Source organism: Leuresthes tenuis, unplaced genomic scaffold (assembly GCF_036924035.1).
Source record: "Leuresthes tenuis unplaced genomic scaffold, fLeuTen1.0.hap1 SCAF_9, whole genome shotgun sequence".
Taxonomy (NCBI): domain Eukaryota; kingdom Metazoa; phylum Chordata; class Actinopteri; order Atheriniformes; family Atherinopsidae; genus Leuresthes; species Leuresthes tenuis.
The window spans coordinates 2,177,120-2,196,981 of NW_027325363.1; the positions used below are offsets into that span (position 1 = coordinate 2,177,120).

The following is a 19,862-nucleotide window of genomic DNA, read 5'->3' on the forward strand; positions in this document are numbered from 1 at the left end:
GAGGAAAAAAGGCTGAAAACGAGTGAACATGAGGTCAAGTTCCTACAAACCTCAACAGAAGATAGAGTTTAGATTTTATGATGGATTCCAATCATCTGGATCAGTTTAGGAGGACAAACAGAGGTGTGGTACTTACAGACCGGCAGGTCGACAGCGTGAAGGTCTTTGTGGTCCAGATGACAAAGATGATGGTCGCTGAGAAGAAGCAGAGGGGGTTTTAAACAGATGTGAAAAGGCTTCCAGGAAAGAGCATCTCCACACAGCTTTCTTTACCTATGACTGCGAAGATGAGCGTGTTGGTGAAGTGCCTGTAGAGGGAGAGCTTCACCACATTCCTCCTCAGCCTCAGCAGCTTCATCGTCTGAGCCAGACTCATAAAGATGTGACGACAAGGTCAAGGAGCATCAGGGAAAGGTCAGCGCTACCAGCCGGAAAAGCTCTTCACGTGGTTTCAGAGTCAAAAAACTACAAGGCGCCGCTTTACTTTAATAAACTCTGACAGGTTTCCACATATAATTCGTCCTCGGGGACTCAATCAGACCTTAAGCTGAATCCTGCACCTGAAATATGATTTTCCAGCTGTCGCTCTACTCTGAAAACAACAAGGAGCATCATTTTGGGCCAACAATAACACTTATTGTCCACTCTTATCCAAGCCTATGACTCAAATCTATCATGAATCCAGGAAGTGTTCTCACGAAAAAAGCCTGTTCAATCCAAGGTGAATTAGTACCGTTGTTGGTTTAGTTTGTGTCAACATCACAGAAGCTTAATTAAAAGGTTTTCTAAAGAACACAAACAGGAGGAATAAAGCGGAAAAACAGAAGAAGAGGGAGAGAAACATTGTGTGTAAATACAGTAAAAAAAAAAAAAGAGGGAGCTGCAGTAGCGGATATCCACCAGCAGAGGGTAGAGTCGAGCACAGCCAGAGGGATAGCAGCCAGGAGAACTACATCATCTTCAGCCTGAAGAAAAGAAGAAGAGGAGGAGCAGGAGGATGGAGAATGAAAGAAACAAGGGGACAATGAAGGAAGGAGGGTGGCAGGGGGGAGGACAGGGAGAAAAGAGGGAGTAGAAAGAAAAGAGAAGGATGAGAGGAAGCATCGAAACGCAGAAACAGTGAAGCTCAGATATATTAGCAACGGCAGGTTTGTTTAATTACAGTAGGAGAAGTCATTCAAACAGGCTGATAAACAGGAGCTTCGGCCCCAGAGGAGGTTAGGCCCCAGAGGAGCTTAGGCCCCAGAGGAGGTCAGGACCCAGAGGAGGTTAGGCCCCAGAGGAGCTTCGGCCCCAGAGGAGGTTAGGCCCCAGAGGAGGTTAGGACCCAGAGGAGGTCAGGACCCAGAGGACGTTAGGCCCCAGAGGAGCTTAGGCCCCAGAGGAGGTTAGGCCCCAGAGGAGCTTAGGCCCCAGAGGAGCTTCGGCCCCAGAAGAGCTTCGGCCCCAGAGGAGCTTCGGCCCCAGAGGAGCTTCGGCCCCAGAGGAGCTTTTGCCCCAGAGGACGTTAGGCCCCAGAGGAGCTTAGGCCCCAGAGGAGGTTAGGCCCCAGAGGAGCTTAGGCCCCAGAGGAGGTTAGGCCCCAGAGGAGCTTAGGCCCCAGAGGAGGTTAGGCCCCAGAGGAGGTTAGGCCCCAGAGGAGCTTAGGCCCCAGAGGAGGTTAGGCCCCAGAGGAGGTCAGGCCCCAGAGGAGCTTAGGCCCCAGAGGAGCTTCGGCCCCAGAGGAGGTTAGGCCCCAGAGGAGGTCAGGCCCCAGAGGAGGTTAGGCCCCAGAGGAGGTTAGGCCCCAGAGGAGGTCAGGCCCCAGAGGAGGTCAGGCCCCAGAGGAGCTTAGGCCCCAGAGGAGCTTCGGCCCCAGAGGAGGTTAGGCCCCAGAGGAGGTCAGGCCCCAGAGGAGGTTAGGACCCAGAGGAGGTTAGGCCCCAGAGGAGGTCAGGCCCCAGAGGAGCTTAGGCCCCAGAGGAGCTTAGGCCCCAGGGGAGGTTAGGCCCCAGGGGAGCTTCGGCCCCAGAAGAGCTTCGGCCCCAGAGGAGGTTAGGCCCCAGAGGAGCTTCGGCCCCAGAGGAGCTTCGGCCCCAGAGGAGGTTAGGCCCCAGAGGAGGTTCGGCCCCAGAGGAGCTTTTGCCCCAGAGGACGTTAGGCCCCAGAGGAGCTTAGGCCCCAGAGGAGGTTAGGCCCCAGAGGAGGTTAGGCCCCAGAGGAGCTTCGGCCCCAGAGGAGCTTCGGCCCCAGAGGACGTTAGGCCCCAGAGGAGGTTAGGCCCCAGAGGAGCTTAGGCCCCAGAGGAGCTTAGGCCCCAGAGGAGGTTCGGCCCCAGAGGAGCTTCGGCCCCAGAGGAGCTTCGGCCCCAGAGGAGCTTCGGCCCCAGAGGAGCTTTTGCCCCAGAGGACGTTAGGCCCCAGAGGAGCTTAGGCCCCAGAGGAGCTTAGGCCCCAGAGGAGCTTAGGCCCCAGAGGAGGTTAGGCCCCAGAGGAGGTCAGGCCCCAGAGGAGCTTAGGCCCCAGAGGAGCTTCGGCCCCAGAGGAGGTTAGGCCCCAGAGGAGGTTAGGACCCAGAGGAGGTTCGGCCCCAGAGGAGGTTAGGACCCAGAGGAGGTTCGGCCCCAGAGGAGGTCAGGCCCCAGAGGAGCTTAGGCCCCAGAGGAGCTTAGGCCCCAGAGGAGCTTAGGCCCCAGAGGAGGTCAGGCCCCAGGGGAGCTTCGGCCCCAGAAGAGCTTCGGCCCCAGAAGAGCTTCGGCCCCAGAGGAGGTTAGGCCCCAGAGGAGCTTAGGCCCCAGATGAGGTTAGGCCCCAGAGGAGGTTAGGCCCCAGAGGAGCTTAGGCCCCAGGGGAGCTTCGGCCCCAGAAGAGCTTCGGCCCCAGAGGAGCTTCGGCCCCAGAGGAGGTCAGGCCCCAGAGGAGGTTAGGCCCCAGAGGAGGTCAGGACCTAGAAGAGCTTCGGCCCCAGAGGACGTCAGGCCCCAGAGGAGGTCAGGACCCAGAAGAGCTTCGGCCCCAGAGGAGCTTCGGCCCCAGAGGAGCTTTGGCCCCAGAGGAGGTTAGGCCCCAGAAGAGCTTCGGCCCCAGAGGAGCTTCGGCCCCAGAGGAGGTCAGGCCCCAGAGGAGCTTCGGCCCCAGGGGAGGTTCGGCCCCAGAGGAGGTTAGGCCCCAGAGGAGTTTCGGCCCCAGGGGAGGTTAGGCCCCAGAGGAGGTTCGGCCCCAGAGGAGGTTAGGCCCCAGAGGAGCTTCGGCCCCAGAGGAGCTTTGGCCCCAGAGGAGGTTAGGCCCCAGAAGAGCTTAGGCCCCAGAGGAGCTTCGGCCCCAGAGGAGGTTAGGCCCCAGAGGAGGTTAGGCCCCAGAGGAGGTTAGGCCCCAGAGGAGGTTCGGCCCCAGAGGAGGTTAGGCCCCAGAGGAGGTCAGGACCCAGAAGAGCTTCGGCCCCAGAGGAGCTTCGGCCCCAGAGGAGCTTTGGCCCCAGAGGAGGTTAGGCCCCAGAAGAGCTTAGGCCCCAGAGGAGCTTCGGCCCCAGAGGAGGTTAGGCCCCAGAGGAGGTTAGGCCCCAGGGGAGCTTCGGCCCCAGAGGAGCTTCGGCCCCAGAGGAGCTTCGGCCCCAGAGGAGCTTCGGCTCCACGTCTCCGTGTCGGAGACACATTAAGGCCAACGGATAAGTGTGTTCATCATCGCATTCCCACATTTGTTTGGAGTGTGGTTTGTCTACATCCTCCAAAAAATGTTTCCAACATGTAGGGGCCAGAAGGGCCCGATCTGATGATGGTCGTTGGGTCGCAGCGGTAAAAATGGCGGGAAGCTTTGAAAATCCACCATAACCCAGACGTATCTTTGCCACTGCTCAGTGACAAATATGCCGGGAAAATGCTGCCGAGAGAAGAAGAGAGGTGGAGAAAGTCATCTGGTGCGCCCCCTGAGGAATCCTCCAATAACAGCCGTAGTGCACGAGGCACGTACACGAGGCACGTGCACGAGGCACGTACACGAGGCACGTGCACGAGGCTCGTATACGCCTAAGCTAGCAGTGTCATCAGCTGAGTCCCACCCTGAAAGAAGCTATCAAAAGGAAAGAGAGTTTAGCATTTTACTGCCCCCTGGTGGTGAAGACCAGCAGCCAGCGGCCGTTTCTTCCTTTAATGATTTAAATGTGTTGCAGGGGTGTAGCATCTGTTCTAGTGTGGATGAGGCTTTTATTCAGGTTTTTAAATCAAAAACAGCAGCACGGACACTGGAAGATAAAAGTTACACCGGCCCCATGTTTACAAGTCTTATAATTTGTGGTTCACATATGATCTTTCCTCTTTTCGTTTGCTTTTCTTGTATAAACCAAAGCAAAGGAGGAGATCCCACTGGGCCCCGAGCTGGGACCACACGACAAGTTACTTTAAAAAAGCTTGAAACTGGAATACTGAAGAATACTTCTCACAGATCAGGAGACATTTCACATTCAAAAACACCAAATCCGAGTTCACGGACACTTTAAAGGATATCCACCAGACAATGCAGGTGTCAGTGAAGGCCAGCACCACAGCACAAAAGATGTTGGTGCTGGATTTCTCTCCTTGGCCCTGCAGAGACACAGAGGTTAGACTCACTGCTGTGCTTTCGCTGCCTGTCCTGTAAGCAACCGTTCAGCTTTTCAGCTTTGCTTGAAGCTGCCGCCGCTGAATCCGGTCATAGATGGACATCCAAAAGAGTTTAATCATCAAGACAGAACAGATTTGAACATTTTTTGTGCAAATTACACCAGAAGGATCTGAAAAACAGGTTAAAATGGCAGTGAGCTCATCAGAAATGTAGAACAATCACCTTTAAAACATTTCGGATGCACTCTGGCTGCTACAACGGGGAAAAGGAGGAGCTTGTGACGCGTTTAACGTGCACGTATAACCGAGCGCACGCCATCTGCCGGCGCCTACGGGCTGAGAAGAGGTGAAAAAGTCCAGCTCCTGCCCAGCAGAAAGCAGCAGACTCAGCTCGTCCTTTTAGCCTTTAGCCATCAGGCTCACGCACGTTAAAGATGTGCACGTGTGTGTGTGTTTCGCTCACAGTGCACGAGTTCATCACATAACTCAGAACTCAGTAGGATGGACATCAAACGGCAACATTCAGCTTTTTAAAGGTAAAAGAGTGAAGGATTCGACTCTTTTTTCCACACAGGAGGTAGAACAGGTTGTAAAATCAGTCCAATAACTAAATGAATAAAAGCAACTGGATCTCTTTTCTTGGTTTCTTCTTCAAATGTTTTGGAAGCTCAGGAGAGCATTTAATGTTGTACGAGAGCTACTGAGGTCACGATGCTTAAGAAATCTTCAAGAATCAAGAAAATGGCAATCATACCACCACACTATCCAGTCCAAAATAAGTCCAGTTGCCTTTATTTAAGCTCTGAGCGACTCCCCCACATCAGAATCCAGCAGCTCTGCGGTTTGCGCGACTCACCGAGTTGACTCGCAGGATTCCCTCGATAACGGAGAAGACCAAGTAGAGCAGACCGACCCCGACGACCCTGTGCAGCAAAGCGCCGAGCCTGGGCCTGGAACATCAAAATGCATGATCAAATCTGTGGATTTAAACTCAGGGAAACATCCCAAAGAGCTTCATGACGCCAACACTCACTTGACGATGCCGTAACCCAGACTGGCGATGATGACCAACACCCTGGCCAGGGTCCTCTTCACCGCCGAGAGCACCTCAGCGAACACCACCGCCCCCCAGACTGCGGGAGGACACGTCACCGGGCTGTTCAACTGTACAGTTCATCTCTAAAACACCTCCAGAATCAATCCCAAATAACCCTAACCCTACCCTAACCCTGCTAATACTAATACCTAACCCTAACCCTAGGACTAGGTATTAGCATAACCCTAACCCTGCTAATACTAATACCTAACCCTAACCCTAGGGTTGGGTATTAGCATAACCCTAACCCTGCTAATACCTGCTAATGCCTGCTAATGCTAATACCTAACCCTAACCCTAGGGTTAGGTATTAGCATAACCCTAACCCTGCTAATGCTAATACCTAACCCTAACTCTAGGACTAGGTATTAGCATAACCCTAACCCTGCTAATACCTGCTAATGCCTGCTAATGCTAATACCTAACCCTAACCCTAGGGTTAGGGTAGGGTTAACAAACCTGTACAGGAGGCTCTGCAGGCCCGTGGGAACCAGAGGCGTCTCCTACCTAACTGTACAGTTCATCTCTAAAACATCTCCAGAATCAATCACACATAACCCTAGCCTAACCCTAGGGTTAGGTATTAGCATAACCCTAACCCTGCTAATACCTGCTAATGCTAATACCTAACCCTAACCCTAGGGTTGGATATTAGCATAACCCTAACCCTGCTAATACTTGCTAATGCTAATACCAAACTCTAACCCTAGGGTTGGATATTAGCATAACCCTAACCCTGCTAATACCTGCTAATACTAATACCTAACCCTAACCCTAGGATTAGGGTTAGGGTTAACAGACCCGTACAGGAGGCTCTGCAGGCCCGTGGGAACCAGAGGTGTCTCCTACCTAACTGTACAGTTCATCTTTAAAACATCTCCAGAATCAATCACACATATACCTAACCCTAACCCTAGGGTTAGGTATTAGCATAACTCTAACCCTGCTAATACCTGCTAATGCTAATACCTAACCCTAACCCTAGGGTTGGACATTAGCATAACCCTAACCCTGCTAATACTTGCTAATGCTAATACCAAACTCTAACCCTAGGGTTGGATATTAGCATAACCCTAACCCTGCTAATACCTGCTAATGCTAACACCTAACCCTAACCCTAGGATTATGGTTAGGGTTAACAGACCCGTATGGGAGGCTCTGCAGGCCCGTGGGAACCAGAGGTGTCTCCTATCTAACTGTACAGTTCATCTCTAAAACATCTCCAGAATCAATCACACATAACCCTACCATAACCCTAGGGTAGCCTAGCCTAACCCTAGCCTAACTCTAGAGTTAGGCTAGGCTACCCTAGGCTTAGGGTTAGGGTTAACAGACCCGTATGAGAGGCTCTGCAGGCCCGTGGGAACCAGAGGCGTCTCCTACCTGACCGGCCGTCGTATCTGATGCTCTGGAACTCAGCGTAGTAAACGGCTTTCTCCAACATGCCCAGAAAGATGACGCCTCCGATCCAGAACTGGATCCTGAGCAGGTCCCTCCAGTAGCAGGCAGACAGAACCAACCACAGCACCGCCAGCAGCACGTACATGATGCACATCACCATGTAGAACTGGAAACAGGCAGAACAATGAATTTGTGTTGAAGTTGCATTTCCACAGCAGGAACCCAAAGCAAAAAGAGTTCCAGGGAAGAAAGTCTGGCCCCAAAAAAGGCCCCGGTGGGACGGTTGTGCTTTAAAGACAACCATGAACCGCTGGGATGGGGCTAAATTAAATGTCTTAAGTTTAAGTTAACGGCAGGAATAGATGCAGACACTCAAGCTCCAGAATAAATACGGAGAAAGAGCTCCGATTGTGATATGAAAGCATTTAAATCTTTTTTTTTTACAGTGTTTATGTTCTAAGGCACGAATAAAAACACTTTAACATTAACAGACTTTAAGAAAACACAGCCAAGAAGAACCTTTTTGAGCTAAAAACTTAACTCTGCCCTCAAGTTTTAATATATTTGTTTTATTTTGGGGTCATTGTTAGCATACTTTTGAGATTAACAGCATTAACTAACTCTATATCGTGATAATATTCAGCCTCTGGAAGCAAAGCCTCGGGCAGTTTTAGTTGCTTGAAATGCACCAAAAGGCAGTTGAGGATCACCACCGACACCTGCCTCATTTTTCACCAAGTAGCCAATTCAACTTTTACCAGAAATGGCTGGAATTAAGAAACCTCGATAGCCGCCATGAGAACGTTGGCTTTTTAATAACCTTCAGAGCTTATTCCTCAGCTGGAAGGCGACTGAAATTGAATATTTCTGAGCAGTTCTGCGTTGCTAATCTGGGATGTAGTTTATCAGCGTCTTCAGCGGACCCCCGGTGGCTCAGAAAAGACACCGCTGCTCATTTTAATACGACCTTAAGACCACATTTGATCAACTGGTGGTTGTTTTAATCATTTATATTTGGCTGAGTTTGACTTTGATAAAAGTTTGATGTGTTCTTACCACCATCAGAGGCCATTCGGAGGCTGATATGTAGTCATGAGGACCCTTCATGCTGATCTGAACTGTAACACAGACAGACACAATCAGGTTAGATTAGCGGTTTCCATCAGCCGGTTTGTAGAGAATAAAACAACATGGAAACATCGTCTATCGTAGCTATCGCTAACCACAGTAAACCTGGAAGAAGACGGACAAAACCAGTGGTTTTGGTCACATATGACCTGTGGGAGCATCATTTAATCTCAGTGAGTCTCGGCTAATAAAACAACATGGAGTGTGGTCAGCATGTAGAAACATCGTCTATCGTAGCTGTCGCTAACCACAGTAAACCTGTAGATGTATTTGAATCATCTCAGTGAGTCTCGGCTGCGTTTATTCCCCAGAAACAGACAAACGTGACGTCAAGTCAAGCGAGGAACTTGTTTGCTGCTTCAGGAATGATTTGGAAAAGCTTTTTTCATTTCCTCTCATGAGAATAAACTCTTAAAAAGGCAGAAAAACAACCTCGAGTGTTCCAGTTCCATCGATATGCAGCCTAGAAAAGTGTTTTAATGGGTCCTGGTTACACATTTTTAAATGAAATAAAAGGGGATTCCTGTCCTGAATGATTTCAGCTGATAAAACATCGGTGTTTGGATATAATTATCATGGTTAATGGTTAACAGGTGGGCCGATAACGGTGTGTACTGACGCTGCAGACTCCAGGGAGCGGGGGCGCCGCCGGACTCGGACGCTCGGGGCTTGATGATCTCGCTGATGTTGAGGATGAACATGTAGGGTCCGTCCTCCCAGCTCTTAGCCACCGCACCAAAGCGGGAGTTCGCCGGCTTCTGCGCCACGAATCAATGAGAAGAAAGCAGTTTAAATGCTTTTTGCTGCCGTTTAAACCAACAACATGCTGGCTACACGTTAGAAATTAAGCCGACCTCTTCAGCAGGAACGGCATCGTTTCCTCCAGCAGGCTGAAACAGAGAGAGAAAGCAAGTGAGCATCTGAACATTTCAGCAAGAAGAGATAAAATAACCTGAAACTGTGAATGCAGGCATCAAGATAACATGACAGCGCTTCATCAAGGCTGAGCGATTTTATCGATACCGCAATATATATATCGATATTTTGCTTCCCGATTAATTATCGATATTTTTTTTGTTGCAAATTTTATTGAAAAATCAGACGTCTTTAACTCAACAGGTTGGTGATGTTCAAAGCTTCCCAACATTCAAACTGATGCCCGACTTTGAAGAAAAAGTGACGGTTCTGCTGCTCGGGGTACCGGGCCTTACAGCTGGCTCATTTTTCACAGCATGACTCGTCATATTTTCACGAAACAACTGATTTCGGTGCCTCAAAACACGACCTCTGTGGACCTGAAGTAACGTGGACCCTGTGTGGGCTGGACATGAGAAACAAGACAGAACAATTCTACTCAAAGGGAAATTATCTCAGACACAAAACAAAAAATAAACAAAAGATAACAGAAAACAACTCTGTGCTTCATCAAGGTTGAGCGATTTTATCGATACCGCGATATATATCGATATTTTGCTTCCCGATTAATTATCGATCTTTTTATTTTTTGTTAATTTTATTGAAAAGTCAGATGTTACAATTAGTGAAAACACAGAATATTAAAATAATACAAAACAATGCCAGGAGGGGGTCAGATTATGCATAAATTAGTTCATAAAAACGTTATATAAAGTGCATAGATCAGTGGTTTTGATGACTTTTCTGTGTATTGAATGTAGGATTGTTGTAATTTATTGTTTGAGCTCCTTCTCAAAAATTAAAAAAGATGTTTTGTGATGAGAGAATTTGGATTTGCGTTTATGGTATTTAGCAAGTAAAACAAGCAGGTCGATGATGTAATATTCACAACATAAACATGAGTCTGCGTACGATGTTTGTTTCTGTTGTCCTTCCGGGTTCAAAGGTCGACCACCAGCGAGGAGTCATGGGAAATCACACTTTCCCTTTAAAATATTTCAGAAAATGAGGTTTTAAATCGTATAAAATCGTATTGTATGGAGTGCCGTGTATCGTATCGTGAGATTAGTGTATCGCCACAGCCCGACCCTCACGCTGTTCCTTAAATACAGCGAAAACCTCACTGACTGATTGTCAGAAAAGTTTGCTTATTATCATTATAAAAGGCCAGTTCATATCAAATCTTCACAAGGAGAAGTTTAGAGACAAAGAGAGCTGTGTTTTAAGAACTGATCGTTATCTTTATAGCTCCCCAAATAAGGAGATGCCTCCAAACTCAGGAGATATACCAGACCTGGGCACATAGAGGATTGTATGTATGTGTCACCTAATAAAAGGTAAAAGGAGGCAACCACTCGTTGGAGAACTCTTGTGAATCTTCAGAGAGAAGGTTTGTGTGTTGTTCTCCCCTTGCAAGTACATTTCTGAGGGATTTCTTGGTTTCATACCGTTGTCTGTTAGTTAATTTTTTCTAACACTGATCTTTACAGGAACCGTCTTTTGGGACATGAGTCATTAACTGGACTCTGAACTCTTTAACCCGTGCAAACATGGGACTGGAACATGGGACTGGATCGTTTAGTGTAGTGATTCCCACCTTTCATGTGGGAGATCTGGGTTCAAATCCCCTGCATGAAAGGTATTACCTCCAGTAGGGCTCCTTAGGCAAGACCCCCTTACTCTATCTGCCTACCTGTAAGTCGCTTTGGATAAAAGGGTCTGTTAAATACATAAACAACAAACAAACATCCGACCATCATCTTAGACTCTTATTCCAGGTCGGGTCACAGAGGCACCGGGTCTGAGACACCCGGACATCCCTCTTCCCAGCTCCTTCCCTGGGAACCTGAAGTGTTCCATGAATATCGTCCCGGTTAGACGCACCTGTAAAAACCTCCAGAGGTGGGAATAATGTTGTTCTTGTGCATAGTTCACACTTTCTTTAATCCAATACCGTGGATTTCTCCTCATTCTTTCCTTATTTCTGTCTCTTCTTCCTCTCAGCAGGCGAACGTCACTCTCAGTCGGTCTGACCTCAGTGAAAAAAAGCTCCTAAAGAAGCTAATTTCTTCCTGCTCTCAGATATTTTCGAGGGAAAGGACGATGAGTAATAAAAGACACCCGACTTCCCTTTCCCTTCCCTGTTAGACGTGCACACCTTTGGCTGTGGATGCAGCACCTGTCTCTTCCTTCTCCCCGACGTCTTTTCTGTGACTGGCTGAAAAACAAAGAGCAGATTTACCGAAAGGCGAACACGTTATACACAACAAGAAGGATAAAATCATCCTTTTAGCCAAGTTAAAAGACGTTTTCTTTGTTGGATCCGTTTTGTTCAGACCGAAACAAATGGTTTAATGTTATTATTACATTTTTAACTAACAGGGTTTTGAGTCTTAAAGCGACTGACGGATCATTTAAAGTTCACTTCACAGTGGAATCTGAGCAGAGATTTTCCAAAAAAAACATGAATGTGAACCAGAAACGTTTCCATTAACTGGTTTAAAGTGAATAAGGATTAAAAAACAGACAACAACAACTGTGGTGGACATCCACAGGATGAAAGCAGAGGAAATAACATCATTTAAACCTCTGAAGGTCTCAGAAATGTGACTCCAATCCTTCCTCTCTTTCTTTATCCCTGCCTGAGCTTTATTTGGGTTTCAGATGGGAACCAAAGTTGTTCCTGTTGTGATTTGTCTCCCTTTTAAATGTGCAGACGGACGGATTCGTACCTGCTGCTGCTGAGGAGGAGGAGGAGGTTCCTTCAGACGGATTTCCGGGTCAAACTTATCCACACTGAACTGAAGCATAAAACAAACACTTTTAATATCCAACCATCACACCCAGATGGTGCAGGTCTTCCTGCGTTCCTCACCGTGTCTGGGTTCATGTTCGGCTGGCAGACGATGGCGGGATACTGGTGGAAAACGTAGAATCCGCTGCCCCCGCCTGTTGGGACCTCTGTGGACCTGAAGTAACGAGGAGCCTGTGTGGGCTGGACATGAGAAACAAGACAGAACAATTCTACTCAAAGGGAAATTATCTCAGACACAAAACAAAAGAAAATTCATTCAAAAATCTTATTAAATAATAAAAACTTTACAGAAACCACAAAAAAACTATTAGATCAATTTTGGAAAAAAAGCAATAGATAAAAATGATTGTGGGAATCAGTGGGAACTGTTCAAATATGAAATCAGGAAATATGCATTTCAGCAAAGAAGTAAGAATAGAATTTTTAATTAGGAGCATTTCAAACCTTACTCTAAATCTAGGTGATAATGAACAATCCTCAAATGGATGATATTTATACAGAAAAAGCTATGAAATCAGGAAATATCCATTTCAGCAAAGAAGTAGTAGATAAAAAGAGCAAGAATAGAATTTTTAATTATCTAAATCTAGGTGATAATGAACAATCCTCACAATTAGACTGTCTTCAAATGGAGTTGGATGATATTTATAAAGAAAAAGCTAAAGGTGCTTCATACGATCAAGACTAAAATGGTTTGAGGAAGAGAAACAGCAAATATTTCTTTGCCATTGAAAAAAAAAAATATGGAAAGAAGCTCACTTCATACATTAAAAGTTGACAGACAGAGCGCCCCCTGCTGGATCTACAGAGTTAACGATCCGAAGCGCTGACAGACTGTAATTATCTTTAACCCAACAGGTTGGTGATGTTCAAAGCTTCCCAACATTCAAACCGATGCCCGACTTTGAAGAAAAAGTGACGGTTCTGCTGCTCGGGGTACCGGGCCTTACAGCTGGCTCATTTTTCACAGCATGACTCGTCATATTTTCACTAAACCACTGATTTTGGTGCCTCAAAACACGACCTCCAACTCCACCTCCTGTAATCTCCTGATAGATTTCCAAAACTCGACCTTCTACTTTAGATTTTTAACCTCTAAAAGTATGTCGAAAGTCTGATGGAGAAGCTAATCGCTATGTTTTGCTAACGCTTTTAATCTCTCAAAACAGACGACAAACCAGCAGAAAAACCTCCAAATTCAGCTGGAAATCAGGGCTCAAACTGCATTAACCTGGAAGCAGTTTACTGTTCCCTCTGAATCTGAAAGAGAGAAGAAAACAAAGCATCTTACATCCAGTCTGAAGATCTCGTTGTAGCAGTGCGAGTTCCTCAGATACCAGGAAACATTGAGCTGCACAGGAGGCGAAGAGTTGCAGTCCTGAGACGTCACTGCAGACACAAACAGGAGAAATTAACCCGGACCGATACGAATGTTTGAGTGCTGCTTTAAAGGAAGTGTGTTTACCTTTCAGATAGATCAGGCTGTTGTTGAAGAGAGTTTTAGTGAAAAAGAAGAGGTTCTCCTTCTTCACGGTTTCCTGAAGATAAATTAAAAAAAAAAGAAAGCATCAGACGAATAAAAGATGAATAAACCTGTAACAACAAGAGCTACATCTCAGACTCTCCAGGCCTCAGTTAGCATGTTAAAGGTTAAAGGTCATGGCAGCAGAGCTACATCTCAGACTCTACAGGCCTCAGTTAGCATGTTAAAGGTTAAAGGTCATGGCAGCAGAGCTACATCTCAGACTCTACAGGCCTCAGTTAGCATGTTAAAGGTTAAAGGTCATGGCAGCAGAGCTACATCTCAGACTCTACAGGCCTCAGTTAGCATGTTAAAGGTTAAAGGTCATGGCAGCAGAGCTACATCTCAGACTCTACAGGCCTCAGTTAGCATGTTAAAGGTTAAAGGTCACGGCAGCACAGTTAGAAAAAGACTGAACAAGGACGGCTTGTTTGGAAGGGCTGCAGGAGAAAGCCTCTTCTCTCTAAAAAGAACATGGCAGCACAGCTTAGGTTTGCAAAGCTGCATCTGAACAAAGCTCAAGACTTCTGGAACAATGTCCTTTGGACAGACCAGAGCAAAGTGGAGATGTTTGGTCTCGGGCAGCTGCTCTTATATAACCATCATTATCTTTCAGCTTGGAGTGTTTAAGGTAGATTCCAACTAAATAAAAGACAATATCACAGTTCATAACCCTTTAATGAAATATGCAGCTTGTTGCAACAAACAATTATTTAACTGTGTAGCAAACACACAAAAATAAATACTTTATTCCTTCATTTGTCTCTGGCATCAAATCAAATGAGGTCGACACCTGAAACTCAGGAATTATTCACAGAAAGTTTTGGTCTCACAGACTCAAATATAACAGCAACACGTTCAGTTTGGACTCAGTCAGCACATTAGCTTCCTGAGGTGTGCATGTAGCTAGCTTTAATGTTAGCTAGCTTTAATGTTAGCTAGCTTTAATGTTGGCTAGCTTTAATGTTGGCTAGCTTTAATGTTAGCTAGCTTTAATGTTGGCTAGCTTTAATGTTGGCTAGCTTTAATGTTAGCTAGCTTTAATGTTAGCTAGCTTTAACACAACCGTCCATTGAAGTTCATCTTCAATGGATGGCTGTGTTAAAGCTGATGTGTTTGAATAGCTGTTCAAACACTGTTACAACGTTACAGAAAACACATGAAATATGTGTGCTGAGGCTAATTAATCACATTGTCATCGCTAATGTTCACTTAGTTTCTCACACTGCTGCTGAAGCTGCTGGATCAGGGGTTCACTTAGTTTTACACTCACTGCTGCTGAAGCTGCTGGATCAGGGGTTCACTTAGTTTAGTTAGACGGTGCGATACGTCTCGTGTGTCGTTCAGATTCACCTCAAACAGACCATGTGAAACTGTTGCCTGAATAACTGGTTTCTGGCTTCTCCACAGGTCTGATTAAATATTTGCACTGAGAAACTTTCAGGAGGCGTGGCGGCAGACAGCCGGCGAGGAACGGCTTAAATCCGCGTCCTGCTCCACCTGAAATGAGCCGTTGGACTGTGGGCCAGCAGAGGATCATGTGCCCCAGGAAGAAACAGCTCTTTGTGACTCGGCGGTGCAGGATGTGGGCGCCCAGCAGCCTCCTGCAGCATAAACCTCATAAACTGGAGGGGCTGAGACACACAAAAAGGACCAAATCTGCAAAAATAACCCGAAAGGAACCAGAGGAGCTGCAGAAAAAGGTCTCAGCTGATTAAATCAGAGGCAGAATCATCAGTTCTGCTGTGCTTCGTTTTCAGATAATCAGATAAAACTGTGTTTTTCCACAGCTCTGATTGGCTCTTGAAGGCATCGTCTCATTGCTGCTGCCTCAGTGCCAGAATCATCTTTGGGTTTCACTCAAACTTTATTTAAATCACGTTGATGGACGAAAACAGTCGTTTTAAAGTGTTTGAGAGGATATAATAAGGACATAATTATTGCCATAAATAAACTGAATTTTTGCTGCTTTTACAGCTGGGGGTCCGGTGAAAATACTCTTTGTCTGTATCCTGATGGACAGTTGTTTTATCTGTGGGTTTTTTAAGGTTTCATGACACCGATCCCTCCTCTGTGATACTCCAGCAGCTGTTTTTGACTTCATAGCGACCTCAGATGGAAGGTGGCGTCTGGGGAATTCAGCTGGGTCCAGTTTTCAGTACCGAGATCAGAGAAGAATTCAGCGAGAGCAGCAAGGTGGAGGAACCGGGCGCCTCGGCCCGACTGATCCAGGGTCCAGAGAGCAGTAAGGTGGAGGAACCGGGCGCCTCGGCCCGACAGATCCAGGGTCCAGAGAGCAGTAAGGTGGAGGAACCGGGCGCCTCGGCCTGACAGATCCAGGGTCCAGAGAGCAGTAAGGTGGAGGAACCAACAGATCCAGGGTCCAGAGAGCAGTAAGGTGGAGGAACCAACAGATCCAGGGTCCAGAGAGCAGTAAGGTGGAGGAACCGGGCGCCGCGGCCCGACAGATCCAGGGTCCAGAGAGCAGTAAGGTGGAGGAACCGACAGATCCAGGGTCCAGAGAGCAGTAAGGTGGAGGAACCGGGCGCCTCGGCCCGACAGATCCAGGGTCCAGAGAGCAGTAAGGTGGAGGAACCGGGCGCCGCGGCCCGACAGATCCAGGGTCCAGAGAGCAGTAAGGTGGAGGAACCGGGCGCCGCGGCCCGACAGATCCAGGGTCCAGAGAGCAGTAAGGTGGAGGAACCGACAGATCCAGGGTCCAGAGAGCAGTAAGGTGGAGGAACCGGGCGCCTCGGCCCGACAGATCCAGGGTCCAGAGAGCAGTAAGGTGGAGGAACCGGGCGCCTTGGCCTGACAGATCCAGGGTCCAGAGAGCAAACTGAATGATCTGAATCGTGTGAATCTCCTGAAATGTTCCACATTTGCAGCGGTTGTTGTCTGAGTTTATTTTTATTTTTGTCTTGTTTGAGGACCCCTGGCTCATTGGGCCCCCTGTGGCTGTGTCCTGGAGGCCCTTTAAGCAATCTGTCCCTGATCTTAATAGTCGCACCCCTGGCTCACATCGACTCACCAGTTTCCAGAGAAAAATCACACAATTCCTCCATTTCTGCTGCATTTTAAAGCAGAATCAGAGTGTAGAAACACAACTTAACAGAACAATGAATCCCACACACGTCGCACTTCGTGCTAAACTTGTCGGAACCGGTACTCTGCAGCCTGCTGAGCACGCTGATGTGACAGTGACTGTCTACCTGCAACCAGCCAACGTTACACGGTTCTGACGCAGCGTCATTCTGACCCAGAACCAGCAAAAACCCGCTTAAAGCTCCACTTTAACCCATTTACTTTAACCTCTCACGCGTTAAACACACATAACTGTCAGATAAAGGACACCAACGCGGATTCCAGGGTGTAAACACGAACTCACGCTGTCGACGTTCAGGGTCCATTTCCCCTGTTCGGCCAAGGCGGGGACTGGCCCGTTCAGAACCACCAACAAGACAAAGAGCAGCGCCGAGGACCACAGCCCAGAGCCGGTCCGGCCTGGACCCGCTAAAGTCGCCATTAGAGCCAACAGGAAGGGGCAACCAGCAGAGGCAAAGCCACCGCGACAACTCACAACAAGCGGCGATTACTTCCTGCTTCCGGGTGACGTCACATTGAGTAGCGCGATGCGTTCAGGGGGCGTAGGAAGGTTAAAAGCGCATACAAAATTTTTTATTTATTTTTAAGACTGCATCTAGCTTTAAACAAAAAAGGACAATTAGTATGACTACGTCTAATCGATGTCCTCATTGGGGAATTTTTCAATTTGTGTGATTAATAACAGTCACGTGATCTCTGTATTTGAACCATAGACTATAACCATAGACTTTTTACAAGTTGTGACCTGAACGTGGCCTCAAAACAAATCTTATTAATAAATCTTTACCAATTTTGGTGTTATTTAAAAGTCAAACTTAAAACCATCAATAAATCGAAATGATTATGGATATAAGAGCTGCAGATGTGCTTTAAATGTGACCACAAGGGGGCAGTAAATGGAAACTAGAACATTTTTGGAGCTGCTGCCTGTTGCCTAACATGAAATCCAACATGAAACAGCTAAGCCACAGAGATATATGAGATCCTGGCTCGCTGTGGTGAAGCCTGCATGCTTTAGGCAGCATGAGGAAGGGAAAGCAGACAGAAGGGCTGTGAAAGCCAGAGAACAAACAGCTTTAAGTCACAGTAAAAAGACTTTGTGTCGGTTTTATTAGCTTTTATGTTGGTTTAAGAATACAAATTTGTCTTATAAATTTGTCTCATATATTGTTTAAATATAACATCAGATATCACGTTATAATGAACATTATTTGAAACCCATGACAGTTAGAAATGACTGAACATGACCCTGTAATTTAAGTGTTTTTGTAATAATCCGAATATTAACCTAGAGACTAATAAATCTGTTGTATTGTTGATATTCTATTAAAATTGTTGTGATGCTTGTTGTGTCGCCTTCATAAAAACTCTTATTCTTTCCCTTCTTGTATCAGAGTTGATAGCAGTGGTCATATTAGCTTCTTTAAATGTATATTTGTTTCTCATCTGAACTTCTTTGCTCTGTACAGTTCGGCACATGTTCAAGTTGCTGTTTTAATTCAGCTTTAATTCAGCTTCAGGTCCTTCAACAAGTACTTTCCAGCCCTGAAAGAGTGACAGAAACTACTTTTCTGTCACTCTTTAGCATCTTTAGGTGCCATCATTCTATTATGACTGAAACAGAATTCTTCTTCTTCTTTGGTTTTTAAACCTTCAGCTTTTTCTGCTCACATTTCTGCATTTTTTAAGCCATTTAATCAATTCTTCTGAGCTTAAAAATCCTAAAAATTGCACCTTTTTCAGCTTCTCGGTCAGCTCTCCCCAGTCAGCTTGTCAGCATTCTCACTGCTGCAGGAACAGCTTCTTCTAGTTATGTTTCGACCTCCTCAACGGACATTACTACAAAGTAAATCCAACACATCCAGACTTCCTTTCTTTTAGCTAATTATTAAACCTAATGAATTCATATATGTCTGCTGTTCAGGTTGGGCCAGCTGCACAAAAAGATCTTAAACTTGATTAAAAGTACATTTAACTCTGAAACTGGCCCATCAGCAGCAGAATTTTACAGATTATTATTGTTCTAGACTCAGTTATCATCTTGTGTGGTTAGATCAGTTATTAACAGATGGATGTGGAACTAATTTGTTGGTCAATCAGGACCAGATGGGTCAACAGATTTGGATATTTTGAGTATAAAACCTAAATCATAACTGAAAACTGAAACAACAACCTGCAAACCATCTGTTTTTTCGGGATTAACAGGGACTGTGAAGTTGATCTCATGCATCCTGTTCATTTAAACACAGATTCCTCTGAGATTGATCCTGAATTATGAGTGTTTTTAACTGAAGTACCTCTAAAATCCTAAAAGCTGAGCAAAAGAAACCTTTGTTTTCAGCAGAATGACTCATGTGGATGACACCATATATTAACACACCCCTGAATGTATTCAAAAGCATTATCCTTCATTTACTTTGATTAATTAGCATTCAGTGGCATGATTCACTTTCCAAAGGAACCATTTAGGTTAACTATAAGAACCTGTGTGGGTTCCAGGCTGCAGATTGCTGTTGTTTACCTTTATTTTTGGAAAAAAGTGTGACTGAAATCTATTTGGCATCCTTCACGGTTGCACTTGAACGCAACACATTCCTGCTGATGTTCATTACTGGATGCAAACTTTGAACAATCTGAATGTTAAATGTAAGACTCTAAGTGGTGCAGTTCTCTTTCTGACCACTGGAGGGCGGCGGTGACTCGCTTTTATGCCGCAGTAGAAACATATTTATACATTATGTAACACTGAGGGTTTTAATTACATGTTTATTTGCCTGAATTTGTATCCGTTCTGGCTTGGGAAAGGATCCCTCGGGAGCAGCAGGAGGAGGATGTCTGGGTTTCCCTCCAAATCTGTTTCCACTACTAACTGACCTCAGATGAGTGGAAAATCATGGAAAACAATGTACAGCCCAGATTCACAACAGAAAATATCACAGCTATGTTAGCTAAACATCACAGTTTCACACAAAGACTCTGGGATTGTATAATATCCTGCAGATTGGGCTCAAATGTCCATCCCTTTGTCATCTTGCTGCCCTTTTATAGGTGGTTAAATACAGTGTAGGATAGCCTGAAATCTGAAGCTTTGAATGCTGTCCCTCCCTCTCAGGCACATGGTCTTATTTAAAGCTGAAACATAATGAGAAAAACCAGCAGGAAACCTCTATGGGGGTCTCTCTAGAATCCATTAGACCCTTAAGTGGTGGTTAATTAAACTGGGCTGGGAGTTCATGGGGCTCTTCCTGGTGTTGAAATGGGTGGAAATGGGTGGGATTGTTATAATTTTAACTTGTTTTTCTTCTTC

General features: G+C 46.3%; 1 protein-coding gene across 2 annotated transcripts in view; it reads right to left on the reverse strand.

The window, feature by feature from the left end:
• LOC140313899 (transmembrane protein 87A) overlaps window positions 1-17,051 on the reverse strand; it is a 31,056-nt gene extending 14,005 nt beyond the window's left edge. For both annotated transcript variants that reach the window (XM_072391885.1, XM_072391884.1), the window contains exons 1-15: window positions 16,839-17,051; window positions 13,394-13,466; window positions 13,220-13,317; window positions 11,989-12,108; window positions 11,846-11,914; window positions 11,272-11,331; window positions 9,053-9,088; window positions 8,818-8,956; window positions 8,127-8,188; window positions 7,053-7,236; window positions 5,607-5,706; window positions 5,430-5,523; window positions 4,476-4,555; window positions 274-380; window positions 137-195 (exon numbers count right to left, since the gene is read on the reverse strand). In XM_072391885.1, the coding sequence (XP_072247986.1) occupies window positions 137-195; window positions 274-380; window positions 4,476-4,555; window positions 5,430-5,523; window positions 5,607-5,706; window positions 7,053-7,236; window positions 8,127-8,188; window positions 8,818-8,956; window positions 9,053-9,088; window positions 11,272-11,331; window positions 11,846-11,914; window positions 11,989-12,108; window positions 13,220-13,317; window positions 13,394-13,466; window positions 16,839-16,976 (1,419 nt within the window). In that variant the 5' untranslated portion in view covers window positions 16,977-17,051. The remainder of the gene's footprint in view (window positions 1-136; window positions 196-273; window positions 381-4,475; window positions 4,556-5,429; window positions 5,524-5,606; window positions 5,707-7,052; window positions 7,237-8,126; window positions 8,189-8,817; window positions 8,957-9,052; window positions 9,089-11,271; window positions 11,332-11,845; window positions 11,915-11,988; window positions 12,109-13,219; window positions 13,318-13,393; window positions 13,467-16,838) is intronic.
• Between the last annotated feature and the right edge of the window lie 2,811 nt (window positions 17,052-19,862).